This window comes from Xiphias gladius, chromosome 23 (genome assembly GCF_016859285.1).
Source record: "Xiphias gladius isolate SHS-SW01 ecotype Sanya breed wild chromosome 23, ASM1685928v1, whole genome shotgun sequence".
Taxonomy (NCBI): Eukaryota; Metazoa; Chordata; class Actinopteri; order Istiophoriformes; family Xiphiidae; genus Xiphias; species Xiphias gladius.
Window position 1 is genome coordinate 9,426,366 of NC_053422.1, and position 14,157 is coordinate 9,440,522.

The window sequence follows — 14,157 nt, forward strand, 5'->3', positions numbered from 1 at the left end:
GTCAATTGTGCATGTTTGTGCACATTAAGATGCAAAGTTTCTGTGTGTGAAAGCAGAGAGAATAGGGATCTTTGAGCCGGTAAGTCTTGGCTGGCCAGAGGACCACACAAGCTTGGGGCTGCTCTCCAAACAAAGGCGCCAAGCCCCTTCACTCTGACTGACAGGCTGTCAGCGAAGCCTCAGCGCACACAAGACATGTGACCAGCCGGAAGTAAAGGGGAAGGGAGCCTCTCTTTCTTTCTTTACTGGCAGTCGCGCACTGCTGGTATTTCGGCCTGAAACCCAGCCCAAACCCACGTGGGCAATTTTGGAGCAATATGTCTGTGTGATTTGCACCTAATTTCTATTTTATTAATTTAGGAAGTTCCTCTAACCTCGGTTAGAGGTTGGATCAAAATTTAATGGCTGAATAAATAAACATTTTGTCAGAAGAACAATCCTGTTCTATTACAGTGGTGAAATACGCCAAACATTTAATTTCTGACCATCATTAATGTGCACCAATTCTGCTTTCCAGTCTGACAGATAGATGAATTTTCATAGAAACACTCTTTCCTCCACTCTCTCCCGGCCTCTCTCAAAGGGCAGTAATGGAAGCAGCATTTGACTGTGGCTTTCACTTTATGTTCCTATGTCTGCTTTTATGTCCAATCTCAAACAGAGTTTTACACCAACGTTCACACTGAGATATATACTTTAAGTAATATTCTATATGCTGTCTGGTTGTTTACTCTTTGGATTAACTAATGGAACTCTGTGTGAAACCCAAGAGCTGAAAAGAGACAGCTTTGGCCCTAAAAGCTCCTGTTGTTGATTCCCTTCACAGATACAGTTTTTGGCAACGGAAAAACTCCAGACTATCTCCTCTTAGGCAACATGGTTTACACAGTAAGTGCACCAATATTCTTGACAGGCAGGGTTTCTGCTGTATTAAACAGTGCAGGTGTCTGAGCCAAGTGTTACCAAATTTTCTGTGAATGAACATCAGTTACACTTCCTTTTCTCGTACCTTCTCGTGTTCATTTTGTCTGCTGATTTTTTTCCAATTTTACACTGTATGGAAAACGAAAATGACCTCAATGGAAATTCGGATATGTGTGATGCACTTTCCATGACCAATTTTAGTGTTGAAGGGGGACAGTCTTGGTGTAATGTCAGTTTGATTTGTGTCTTCACAGTTTGTGGTCATCACAGTTTGTCTTAAAGCCGGCCTTGAGACCTCATCCTGGACCATGGTAAGTTGATGGGTCTCTCCTCTCTTGCTAAGGTTCTGTTATCTCTTTCCAGTTCCTCCATTTTATGTGACCACTGATACTTGTGACATATTTTACTTCCTTTTCTTATCTCCAAATCCCTTTACGGTTTGTTTCCACGGGGCTTGTAAATATAAACCCAGTAAAATGACATGTATGGTAACTCCTTCAAGTTGCAAAAAGCCACCCAATGCAAGCTTTTCAGTACAAATTATAAAAATGGTAATGAACAAGATGGCAAAAAATATATGAAAATCCTGGCCTAAATACAATTTCAGTGGGAAAATTGTAGTGAAGCTCAAATCTAAGATAAATGAAAAGCCTAAAGACTTTCTGTTACCTTACTGTCGTCTGCTTCTTCACTAACAGTTCAGTCACATCGCCATCTGGGGAAGCATCGGCCTGTGGGTGGTGTTTTTCATTATCTACTCCTCCCTGTGGCCCCTCATCCCCCTGGCTCCCGACATGTCAGGCGAGGTAAACACATGCACTCTAGCATGTGCTCATACACATGTTTACAAACACACACACACACACACACACACAGGCACCGTCTTTAACAGCAACAACTTCCTTGAGTACTAAAAGAAACTGCTGATATAATTGTCTATCACTGACAGACCTACAGTGCCTCATAATTCATTTTCTACACAGAGAAGCTGGTGGGAAATTTCAGAGTTAAACTTGACACGGGGTCTTTGTAAGGAGAGTCAGAGGAGTGCAAACTGTCAGACCTCTGGCTTGTGTTGAATAATGACTTAATTGGGCCAATTAGCCCAGTGTTTGTGTTACATTGCCCTCCCTCGGCTATGAGTATCCACAGGTGACATGGAAACACTGAAGCAGTCAGGAAGCTAAGCAACGAGAGGATGAGTAAATCTGGTGTACACACTGATGTCCAAAAAAATCCTTTAAAATTCATTCAATGTTAAAAAGATGAAAGGATGATTTACACAGTTTTTCTCCTTTTGAGTTGTTATTTACATGTGAATGCAACTGCTGACTCTTTGGGTCACAACAGGTGGTCAGTGGAAGCCTGTTAACCACAGGCGACATTTCCCAGTGTATTTGGGGATGAAAATGAGGCATCTTCTCATTAGAAAACAAGAACACAGCAGGACGCTATTAAAATAAAAAGAGTACACAGCCAGCAGTAGAAGAAAAGAGCTACCCCTTACAGTTAGTTCTGTGTGTTTCTTTACTATGATTCTTTGTAAACACATTACTTTATAATTAACATGACTTCATAATCCATTATTTAAAAAGTGATTCAGATACATAAAGATTACATCAAAGTTGTCTTACAAGTTACAAGTTACGTTTCCCCTTGTCTACTTACACATCGAAGGAAGGATCTGGGATGTCATACTTGAACACAACTGTTTAAACACGACTTGTTTGTGTCCTGTTACAAATTATGCCTCTGGCATTGGGGGACTCAGCAAAACTGTAAATTGAGACACACCTCATTACCTACCTTTTTGATTGTTTGTGGTAGTTGATAAGTTTATAACAGTTTTGGCTCAGTGGTGATACTGGAAGGGGAGCCCGAAATGTCAGACATAAATGTGATACGATTCAACTCGGAGCGGACTGAATGAATATGTCTGAACAGCGGCTCACCAGAAAGACCTTTAACTTCAACATTTTGCACGGAAAACCCACAAAAACAAGTTAGTGTGCTATTCGTCATGCTCAGTGCAAACTGTTCCTTATGTAAAAGGAAAGACGGTCTGTTGATGTTTGTTAATAAGCACAAAAATCAAGGTGTATATCGAGGTTATGTGCCGGATTATTTCTTGGCGAGGATCATTTACCAGACAACCAGCGGCGCTATAGCGGCATTAGTAGGTGCCTTGCCTTTTGACAGAGCCAGAGCCTGTTTCCATTCTTTATGCTAAGCTAAGATGGCTGTCTGCTGGTTGTAGCTTCATATTTACATGACATGGGAGTGGTATCAGTCTTCTCGTCTAAATCTGACGGAAAGTAAGTATATTTTCAAAAAACATTAAACTATTCCTTTAATGGCTACACTTTATGGTACACACCTTTGTTTACACACAGTGTTATGTACAGGTAGTGTAAGTTGGAAGTTATGTTCTTGTCTGACAAATATTTCACCAGTGCAACAGTATTTTTGGCATCTCCTGTGGGCTGGATGCTTGTATGTGCAATGCACAATAAGTAACATAACTAACTAAACACGCATGCACAGAAATGCTGACTGTTTTGCTGTTGCTCACTCAACGGCACGCACACACACACACACACACACACACACACACACACACACACACACACACACACACACACACACACACACACACACACACACACACACTCACAGAGGGATCGGGTATATTAGCTTCATCCTATCCCTTGTCTGTAAAGCCTGGTGCTTTCATCCACACCCTGCAGCACTTGACTGAAGACAGTAATGGTGTCCTGTGGGTAGTTGGTAACCCTATGCCCCTGCCCCAACTCAGGGATGCCAGTACATCATCAAACAGGGACACATCTCTCTGAAACCTGAGAGGGCATCAGAGGCACAATCTCCACTTCCAAGACCTTGTAGCCTCTGAAGAGCAGGATTATTCTCAACCATGATGCAGCCCCACATATGCCACCACAGCCTAATCGATGTGTACTTGAATCTTCAAATAATTTTGTGCTCTCTGTCCTTCCATCTATTTTATTTTACTCCTTGTCTCTTACTTGTTGCATCAGCTTTTTCCTCTTTGTTCTTTTTTCATTCACCCCCCCCACACACACACACACACCCCACCCCAACGCCCACCCTCTCTCTGCCAGTAGAAAAAGTGCCTCAGGGCCAACAACATAACAGACACCAGAACTCCCTTGTCCTCCTGTTTCTGCTCTCACTCATTACCCAGCTGACCGACTTTAACAAGAAGATGTCAAGCAGTGCTCAGATTCATGTGAACACATTCATCACTGTCAGGCAAAATATTCTTTGGCCGATTGACAAGACAGGTGCGGGATCCATCCATAAAACACACTGAAACAGCTAGTATGCTTTTCTCAGTTACTTCCAAACAGGCTTGATCCCAAAACGCATATCTCATCCTATTTTTACCTCACAAAAGTCCGACACAAATATGTTAAAAGAAACTGTCAGATTATTCTGGTTAAACAGTGTAATCTGCCACAGTAAGCGGTTTAGCTTCACCTGAGGAAGTGTCTCATGTAGACTCTGTCACACTGACCTGCTGTCTACTGACTTGTCTCTGCTATCAACACAGCTGTCTCCAGTACAGTTTATCCCTTCTCTCCCTCCCTGCTTTTCACAAACACCTTTGCTGTTTTCCAGTTTCTGCTGCAAGCTGCAGTGGAACGCCTCTCACTCTCACTCAGACTCAAGTACTTGTCATCAGCACGTGGATTTTACACTCGGCAAGTGTGAATCAGATTCTTCCACATTTTCTGCTCGGTGATAAGAGACATTATCCCATTATCAAGAAGTTTTTTGATGTGTAGTGTGCCAGGACTACACTCAGGGCTATCTCTGCTGTGCTGTGAGATATTGATAAGATGAAGAGAAGGAATTAAAACCATTTTTCAGAAAAACACATGAAATTAGTTGTAAGTCTTAATTAATAGACATTTCGAAAGAATGATTTACTGTATATTAAGGGGTAGATTTTTTTAGTTTAGCTCAAGTTGAGTTATAAAGTAATTTGTCATTAGAAACTTCGTTGAAAAACAGGAATACTTGTCAAATTGAGCCTCCTTTCAAAATATAGGTCTCCTCTCCTAATCATCCATCCATTAGCCACTTTATTGAAGTCTTGTAACTGATTGTGTTGAGTGCGATAGACTTCATTTGCATCAATTTCTTACTCACAATGGCACAATGGACTCACCACACCATGGGAACTCATGTGTTTTGTAACAGTGGCAGAAGTTGTCTATGTGAGTCTGCCAAACTTTGTAAAAAAAAAAAAAAAAAAAAAAAGTTTAAAAAGTAATAAAAGTATTTTTTGTAAATTACTTAACATAAGTCTAACCCTAAACACAGTGGTCATGTGATAATATTAGTCTTGTCTAAATTTCTCTCTTAATAATTGATATCATTTTGGATGAAAATAAACAAGCTACTCAGCGTATAGACTTGCGTATACTATATAATATCAGTTTGGTAAATTTGGTCAATAAACCTGAGTGAAACACAGATATTATTTATCCAAACAATGCATTGCAAAAAACACAAATATATAGAGTAAGTTTCTAAATCATATGTTTGGACCTCAGGTTCTGTAATTGTGGGATTAGGAAACCAAATGTTTGTCCCTTTGTAGGTAGAACTATTCTTCTCAATCAGTGGTCAGACAAGGAAACATAAAAGTTCGATTGGTTCTAAGGTCTGGCCATAAAACTCTGGATTGTTGATCAAAATGCTCAAATTTCTGTGTGTTTTTGTCTTCAAGCTCCTGCATGATCGCTGAAATCTGTGAGTAATGTTTTTTTTAAGACTCTTGGAATTGTGGTGCTCCTGGTTTGGAGTGAAACAAGCTCCTAGCCACTACTCCATCACAGGGACCAGAAATTATCCTCACTATTACACTTTTAGAGATTCAGTTATGAATTATTTGCCCCTTGTTCGTTACTGCTGTTGACTTTGTCCTTTAATGGTATTTTCAAATCCTTTTGGGCTTTCTTCAAGACTCATGAGTGTGTTGTATGTGTTTTTTCTTTTAAATGTTTGTATTCAGATCCCATGGTCCTCTCTTGGACGATGATTAATAAATACCACAATAGATGGTTAGTGTAATAACTCAGTTTTAATCTGCGGTAAACACATTATAACTCACGTGTGTATCCGGGGCTGTGAGACTGCTGAGTTAAAGCAAGGTTTTTTTCTTTGTTTGCATAGTCCATGTCTTGCTGTCTTTGTTAGGCAACACACAGAGAGCATAGAGTGGAAGACATACCCAGCTGAGAAAGTCATGGTTTGTTTTCTGTGGGAATTTGTGGATTTGCCTTGTCCATGAAGGCTGCCTTTTGTGTTGTTTTTAGTTGCTTTCCTGGTCATTTTTGGTTTTAATGGTCTTTCTTTGATTGAGTACCCTCCTTTCTGTCATCCTCAGTCATCTGGTTCTTTTATATTGTGCTTTGTTTGCCACCTATTTAGCCATAACAAGCTTTAACTTTGTATCCATAAGAAGGATGTTGAGGGTTGGAGCCTCATTTGGCCAAATTTATAGTTTCACCTTCAATTTCCTTCCTCTCCTTAAAGCTAACATGTGCAGTGTTGTCTGGTTAAGCCAACGGAATTCAGCCAATTGGAGCATCAACATGGATAGATGCTGACCAAAGTAAAGTCTGAGACAGGATTTGACTTAGTCTAACTTCTCTTCTCAGTCTACTTAATTAAAAAGTTTTATACAAAGAAGCTCTGTGCATTCAAGAAGCTGGTTCCTGAATATTAGCATCTTTGGGATATGGTACAGCTGTTAGAGTGTTATGAAGCTGGCTTTTCTTGGTCTTGTTTGCTGCATCTAAAGCATACTGTAGGCCTGTGGGGTGAATAGTTAAGTAGTGGATTACCTCAACTCACATTTATCATTACAATGGCAGGCATTAACATAATTCAAATTGCTGTGACTGTGGGCTTTCTTAGACATGATCAGACAGGAGCCAGATTCTCCTGATCAAGTCTTCATGGAAAAGGAAGCGTAAAAAGATAAAGTTAGTAGGTCTGGTAACAGTATTCTCCTGAGGCTTTCTTCCAAAGTTAAATGATTTATATCTTTCAATAAAGCTGTACCTTTGATGTTCTGTATTTTTAAAGCTTTAATCAAGCAGGGTAGGTGGAATAATTTTTTCCAGGGACTCCATGCTCCGCACTCCACACAGATACTTTGAAGCAGAGTCCTGCAAGGATCGAATTTTGCAAACCCACATCCGCAGAGCTCGGTACCAAAACTGACCTGTTACCCGCAATTACCTCTAAATAAAGTTTGGACCTGACCCGGCCCAATAATATAAGTCTTGCCACGTTCACGTAACATTCCCATAACGTTAATTAAACATATAGGCTATAAAGTCACTCACTTTAAAACTCATCCATATTGTATTTACGCAGGACTTGCATGATGGCTGGTCTGAGGTTATCTGCCGATTTGTGTAATGTACTGTCCCATTCAGATGTACAAAACACTCGCTCAATCAGCTCCCAAAGTGACACAGTGATAACCGAGTTTGCGTAATCATCTGTCCACATATCAAAAGTGACTGTCCCATTGATTTCTCTCAACTGCATTCTCAGTTCTGAGGTGATTAATTGAGGGGTGAAAGGTTATGTCGAAGGCATTCACGATGGCCAGTTAGGCTTGATGAAATTATGCTGGTTTATATGGTTTAAAAAAAACTGCGCCTTTATTTTCATTTCAGTTGTAACTGTCGTAGTATCTGCTACAGTTAATTTTTGTGGGCAGGGCTCCTTGAAGCTGCATCCAAAGTCTGATCTATTTGCCACTGAGCAGCTTCACTGGAGCAGTTGTGGGTTCGCTCATGGCTTCTTCTCCACCTAGAATTATCCAGGAATTCAACAGATGTTCTTCCAGTCAGAAACTCACCTATGTGTTCTTTTTTTAAAGACTATTTTTGGCATTTTTTAGCTATACTTGCAATTTAACAGTATAGAAATAGTAAGAAAAAAGGTGGGGAGAGAGAGGGATATAACATGGCAACAGAGGTCCTCTGCTAGAATTGAACTAGGGACGTTCAGGTTATATGGTATGCATATTACCCATTTGGCTGTTCCCTATTTAGAAATGAGTAGTAAGAAACATATATTTACCCACACTGTATGAACGAGCTGGCGTTTTGCGTCTGTACACATGTGCACGTATGATTGCTTATGTCTGTCCAGTCTTGCGTCTAGCCTGTGTGTGTGTGTGTGTGTGTGTGTGTGTGTGTGTGTGTGTGTGTGTGTGTGTGTGTGTGTGTGTGTGTGTGTGTGTGTGTGTGTGTGTGTGTGTGTGTGTGTGTGTGTGTGTGTGTGTGTGTGTGTGTGTGGCCATGAGGGGGGGTCAGTGGTCTGTCAAAACATACCCCTCCATGCCAGCGGACACTACTGTCTGTCCTGCCAGACAAGTTTATTAGTTTGTCCTAAAAATACAGCCCTGCTTCCCTGGACCTCTCTCACCCTTACCAGTTCCCAGGGGCCCCCCTGGTATGAGACATCGCTAGTATCCACCAAAACTGCTGGCCCCTGCTTGTAGTCATGGAGCCCGTCCAGATGCCTGAAGACAAACATTTGTTGATAGTAGCAGATCAGATTTGTTTGGATTTTTGAGACTTTGACGTCAAATTGAAAAACTAACAGTGAATTAATGGGGTTTGGTTTAGGTCTAGTTTTACTTTATTACTGTCTTACAGTTTCTGCAGAGCTTTCACAGATGTACCTAATGTTATTATGAGTTATTGTAATTAATGTTATTATTGGTATTATTGAATTTTAATGATATACTTGAGATTTAATGTATCGGTCCTGTATGTACATCATTTGTGGCTCAGAGTTATGTATGGCAATATATAAATATTGTTCATAGAATGAACTTGTGAAAGACTAAGATGGTTTATTTTTTGAGCTCTTTTGACTTTGATTTAATATGCTGAGTAAACATCCCTGATTTATTTTCAAAAGACTCTCAAGACAGCTTAAATGCCCCCATTAAAATGCATCATGCACTGGATGAAAATGAAAATAATTAAACTGACTTATGACAAAAAAAAACAGTAAATGTTTCCACCGGGGCTGCATAATTTCAAAAATTGACATGAAAATATCCCATGCTTCGGTGCAATTTTCCCTCATCTCATACATTTTTAGCCTCCAGGCAACACAGAAAAGCTCTATTCATCTGCATCCCATCTCAAACTGTAGGAAAAGGCCATTTTTGATTTCCTGTCATTTGGGATTTCCTCTTGTCCCAGTGTTTTGTCAGACATCAAAGTCAATTTGCAGGTAATGGCGAACAGATTAGCTAATTTGAGCAAACCTGAGCGCTTTGATAGTTTTGACACTGATCTGTGTGTGTGTGTGTGTGTGTGTGCGTGTGTGTGTGTGTATGCGCGCGGGTGTGCGTTTGTGCGTGCATCCTAAGGGCCCAGCCTGTGTCACATTACAGGAAGGACACTGTCGAGGGGCCCCAGCAGTTTAAACAAGGGGCACATTACAATGCAAGGAGTGCGAGTTTTGCACTTTGACATGTAATGACAGATAGTTTCAGTGCACTGAGCCAAAACAAACATTGTCCTCACACAGAGAGCTGAAAGGTTTTGCCCCCATCAGGACGATCCACTGTCTGTCTGCCGCTTTGTGATTCTTAAGGCAACTGTCTGCTATTAATGAATCGTTCTTTTCCAACCACGAAGAAGCTGTTTCTTTAGATGCCTGACGTGATTTAAATCTGCATTGGATCACATCCAAACATGTTTTTCTTCCAGCCTGATGAATGAGTCTCATTGAGGTTCACATCAGTCTCATTTGTAGATTTATTTTACTCATGAACTCAATGTGTTAAACATCAGACATTAGCTCATTGTTTCTCTGTCTCTGGACTTTTATTCAGCCTGGCTGTTGCAGACAAAAATGTTTCACTTTCAAACTTTTAACATGTTTATCGGGTGTATATTAAAAGAATTGTTTGCCATTATGGTGAATACAGTTATTTGTTTTCTGGTAGAGTGTAAATGAAAATTTATACCACTCTCATATCTGTCTGTTAAATGTAAGGCTACAACCAGCCACCAGGTAGCTTAGCTTAGCATAAAGACTGGAAACAGGGGGAAACAGCTAGCCTGACTCTGTCCAACAGTAACAAAATTCAGCACCTCCTAAAGCTCAATAATGAACACTTTATACCTTGTTAATTTAATCCTTATAAAAACTGAAGTGTAAACCAACAGTTTTCTGTTGTACGGTAGACTAGGAGTCGAGGAGTCTCTGATGGTGAATTGTTGGTTTTTACACTTCGGTTTTTGTATGGATTTAATGCACACAATATAGTTTGTTATTTAGTACATGGTTTTCCCAAAATGTCAAACCTCTGCTGTAATGTTTGTTTGTTTTCTTAATTTTAGGGCTGAGGTGCCCCTTTGACAGTCAAACTCCTACCTAACATAATGATTACAGATGGTGAAGTTGGCGTTTTTTACTGTTTTGATTAATTATTTGGTCTTCAAAATGCCAGAAAACAGTGAAAAATGTCCATCACAATTTAAATTGTTTAACATTTGTTCTAAAAAAAAACAACCGAAAACAACTTCTTAATTATCAAAACAGTTTCCAAATTATTTTTCTGTCTATTGACAAATTAATCTTTAGTCAACAAAGAAACACAGGGGTCTTGTGACTAATTTGACAGTCCTTGTTCAAAGGTTAATGTTATGCTAGTTGTTTTTGTCTTTTGAAAAGCTACAGTATTCAAAATTGTTTTTCGTTGCAATCGCAAACAAAACACTGAAGTATAGTTGCATAATTATGACAAGAATGATCATAAATTCAAATATACAGTATTAACTTTTCCAGTGAGCTGTTTTTAGCTTTGTGTAAACCATCTAAAGTCACTGTCAAAGACTTTTTAAACAAACAGCTCATCTTTAGAAAAGTTTCTGCTGCGTCTTTAATGTGAATCAAAGGTTAAAACGTGACTCATTAAAGGTGGAACTTGCTAGCTTAAGCTCCGATAATTACAGTTCTGACGCTTCATCGACACTCTCTAACACGGAGAGGCTGTTTTATTGAACGTATCATTAAAAGCAGCTCAGATCATGGGCCTGTGCCGCCTGTGATGTATTGACGGGAGCTCTCAACACAGCACACAGATGAGCTGTTTTCCTGTGTAAGAGATACCACTGTCTAAATACTTCACAGGTACTTCCTCCGCCTTGAGGGGCAGAGAGGTGGAGGGGATCCAAACAAAAACATGGTATCATTTAGTCACGGAGGATTAACCAACTCTGAGCAAGTTATTCGGATCCATCTCCTCTCTATTTCCACAATATAACTGTTTGTTCTGGGCTGCTTTTGTCATGTATGTTTTTTATGATGTGGCACTACAGAGGATGATAATGGCTGTTCTTTATCAGGTGTTTCTTCTTTTCAAGCGCTCTTCTTTTTATCTGGTCTGTTTTTTAACTGTGCATTGTCTACAGTGACCTGAGAGTAAGTGTGTCTGTTTGTGTGTGTGTGTGTGTGTGTGTGTGTGTGTGTCACAGGCGAACATGATGTTCAGTTCGGGGGTCTTCTGGATGGGCCTGTTCTTCATCCCAGTCACCTCGCTGGTCTTTGATGTGGCCTATAAAGTGTGAGTCTTCTCTTCGCTCTCCTGGCTCATCACCCCTTCAATACACATCCGATACAGGAAATTCCTCCAGAATCTCTCCTATCTCCTGAAGTCATTTCTGTCCGAGTTTTTGTTCGGACTTCCAAAGAAGTGTAGCATTTCCATTCTGTGAATACTCCATTGGAAACGTTTCTCTCTGCCCTGGGTCTGATCGACATCAGCTCACAGCAGATTCAAGGTGTCAGGAGCAATTTGCAAAGCTAGAAGTTATATTTCCTGATGTATTCAGAGTGGTTTGAATCGGCTGATCAGGTTTTTTAATGTGGAGGTTCCATCAAGTTAAAGTGTCTTTCACATGATTATGTTTTTTTTTAGTTTTTTTTTTAAAATATTGTTTAATTTAATTTACAGGGTGAAGAAGGTGTGTTTCAAGACTCTGGTGGATGAGGTGCAGGAGCTTGAGGCTTTATCCAAAGATCCTGGAGCAGTGGTGCACGGAAAGAGGTATAGTAACACACCACTTCACCACTCCTGTCTTTACACCATGCTTTTAGATTTATATACTTTTATTGACCTGATGATTTGCCTCTAAATGAACCAAAAACAAATTGTGTTTGGTGAAAGTTAATTTTCCCTATGAAAAGTAACCTATCAGTTGAGAGACTAGTTTAATAACAATACAACAGTTACCTCCTAGAATTCAAATCATAGTTTTGTATAAATTATCAGTTTAGTCTTTTTGTGTCTTGCTTGCTATACTGTAAAGTGCAGTGTTCAAAGGCTTACTGTGAGGACCCACTGGAAGCAAACAAATCAAGCAGCATCGCCTCCACCATTTCTAACTCGTCACTGTGGAGGTGCCAACTCTCACAAGTAACTTCCTCATTAGCAAACACCAAGTAAATAAGCAGACTATGTCTTTCTCCAACAATTTGCACGCCTTTGTGCCAAGCAGCACTTTATTTTTCTTTGTACGGTACCTGCAATTTTGGAGGCAAAGCGTCATTCAAAAGAGGGATCCCAGAGACTACATCAATAATCTTGTCATTCACAGACATTGATGCTTCATTCACGTCACATCGGAGTTATTGGAATAACGAGTTTCTGACTTGTAAATACTGTTCACGACAATATCCACGTCATAATTATGACTTTAGTGAAAGCTCAGGTCCGTTGTTCAATGTGATGTTGTAGTTGCACATTATTTTTTAGTCCTACATGGCAAGTTGTTCACGTGGAAACATTAACCATTTCTGACACTCAGCATTATCTTCACCTGGTAAAGGGTTAAACTTCCTGTCCCGACACTGTGTCACATTTTATTTTGTTCATCTTTTGGCAAATATCTGTTAGCCCATAATAACTGGCGAAGTGAATTGCCCATGTCCTACAGAAAATAAATGGGTGGATTTTGCATTGCTCAGATTTCAGTGGATATTCCACATTACGATTAGTAATATGAATAAAATATTCTGTCAAAGAATATGTAATTTATATATATATATATATATATATAAATCTGTTTTTGGTTAATCCAGCAAATTAAGTAAATGTTTTTCATTACATTGATGCAAAAAATCCTATAGAAATCGAATACTGTCATAAACAGTCCCTCTCATCAATTTGCAACATTGCCCACAGTGACCTGATACCACAAATATTAAAGTGAGAGCCAGTGTTTTAAACAATATGGAAAAAATGACAATTTTGTATTGTCTTAGGGTATATATCAAATTTCCCAACACTATTTGGGTTACATAGTTGATGCCTTGGCTATTACTCTTTCTTACACAAATTATGAGGCATTTTTCCCAAATTCTCAAGTTCAACTTGGAGGATGAATCATCTATGACCTCCCAAAGGCTGTTTCTTCGCCAACAATATTCCTATGTGTAAGAGAGAACTCTTAAAATTGCTGCTAAATTGCAGGAGTTTCACTGTAATGTCAGTAATCATGTCATATGAGTAGATGTTCTCTTTTTTTCTCCCAAATACTTAATGTCTCCTTTTAGAGCAGCAGTCTTCCCATATTAAAGCCATATATCATAAAAAGGTATATAGCTGAAGCAGGTCTGCTCTGCTCTTTGGGATCTGAGGCCTGTAGCAGGCTTCAACATGGAGCAGATCAGTGTGAGATCTCCTGCTGGCTGAACATGATCCTGCTGCCTGGCCACTGTCCCGGACCCAGCAGGCTGCAGGCACATACATACACGCACACACACTGACACCTTCAGAAACAAACATATAAAGATACAAACACACAGATACTTGGGTGATTCTGCATAAATTCCCATAAAGACATGTTGGTATGCACAGAGGACTCTTGTACACGTGTTGGCTTTAATGTACATGAATGCCTTCTGGCCAGCAAGCCGTTTCAGATCTTTCACTCACTCACACACACACACACACACACACACACATGCACTTTGTTCTTCCCCTTGCATCTCCAGAGTTTTGTCTCCCTACATGGTGTTTTTACCAGCAGGTAGAGCAGTTGGCAGGTCCTTTAACTCGGGAGGTGCTTGGACAGAGTCTTGATGTACGGCCATTAAATCTGCCTGTGGTGCTCAGCATGCTGCTAATAC

General features: G+C 39.9%; 1 protein-coding gene across 4 annotated transcripts in view; it reads left to right on the forward strand.

The window, feature by feature from the left end:
* Nucleotides 1–14,157, forward strand: part of atp8a1 (ATPase phospholipid transporting 8A1) — a 105,189-nt gene that overhangs the window by 87,449 nt on the left and 3,583 nt on the right. For all 4 annotated transcript variants that reach the window (XM_040119528.1, XM_040119530.1, XM_040119529.1 and 1 more), the window contains 5 exons: nt 827–888; nt 1,179–1,235; nt 1,623–1,730; nt 11,502–11,590; nt 11,981–12,073. In XM_040119528.1, coding sequence (XP_039975462.1) covers nt 827–888; nt 1,179–1,235; nt 1,623–1,730; nt 11,502–11,590; nt 11,981–12,073 — 409 coding nt within the window. The remainder of the gene's footprint in view (nt 1–826; nt 889–1,178; nt 1,236–1,622; nt 1,731–11,501; nt 11,591–11,980; nt 12,074–14,157) is intronic.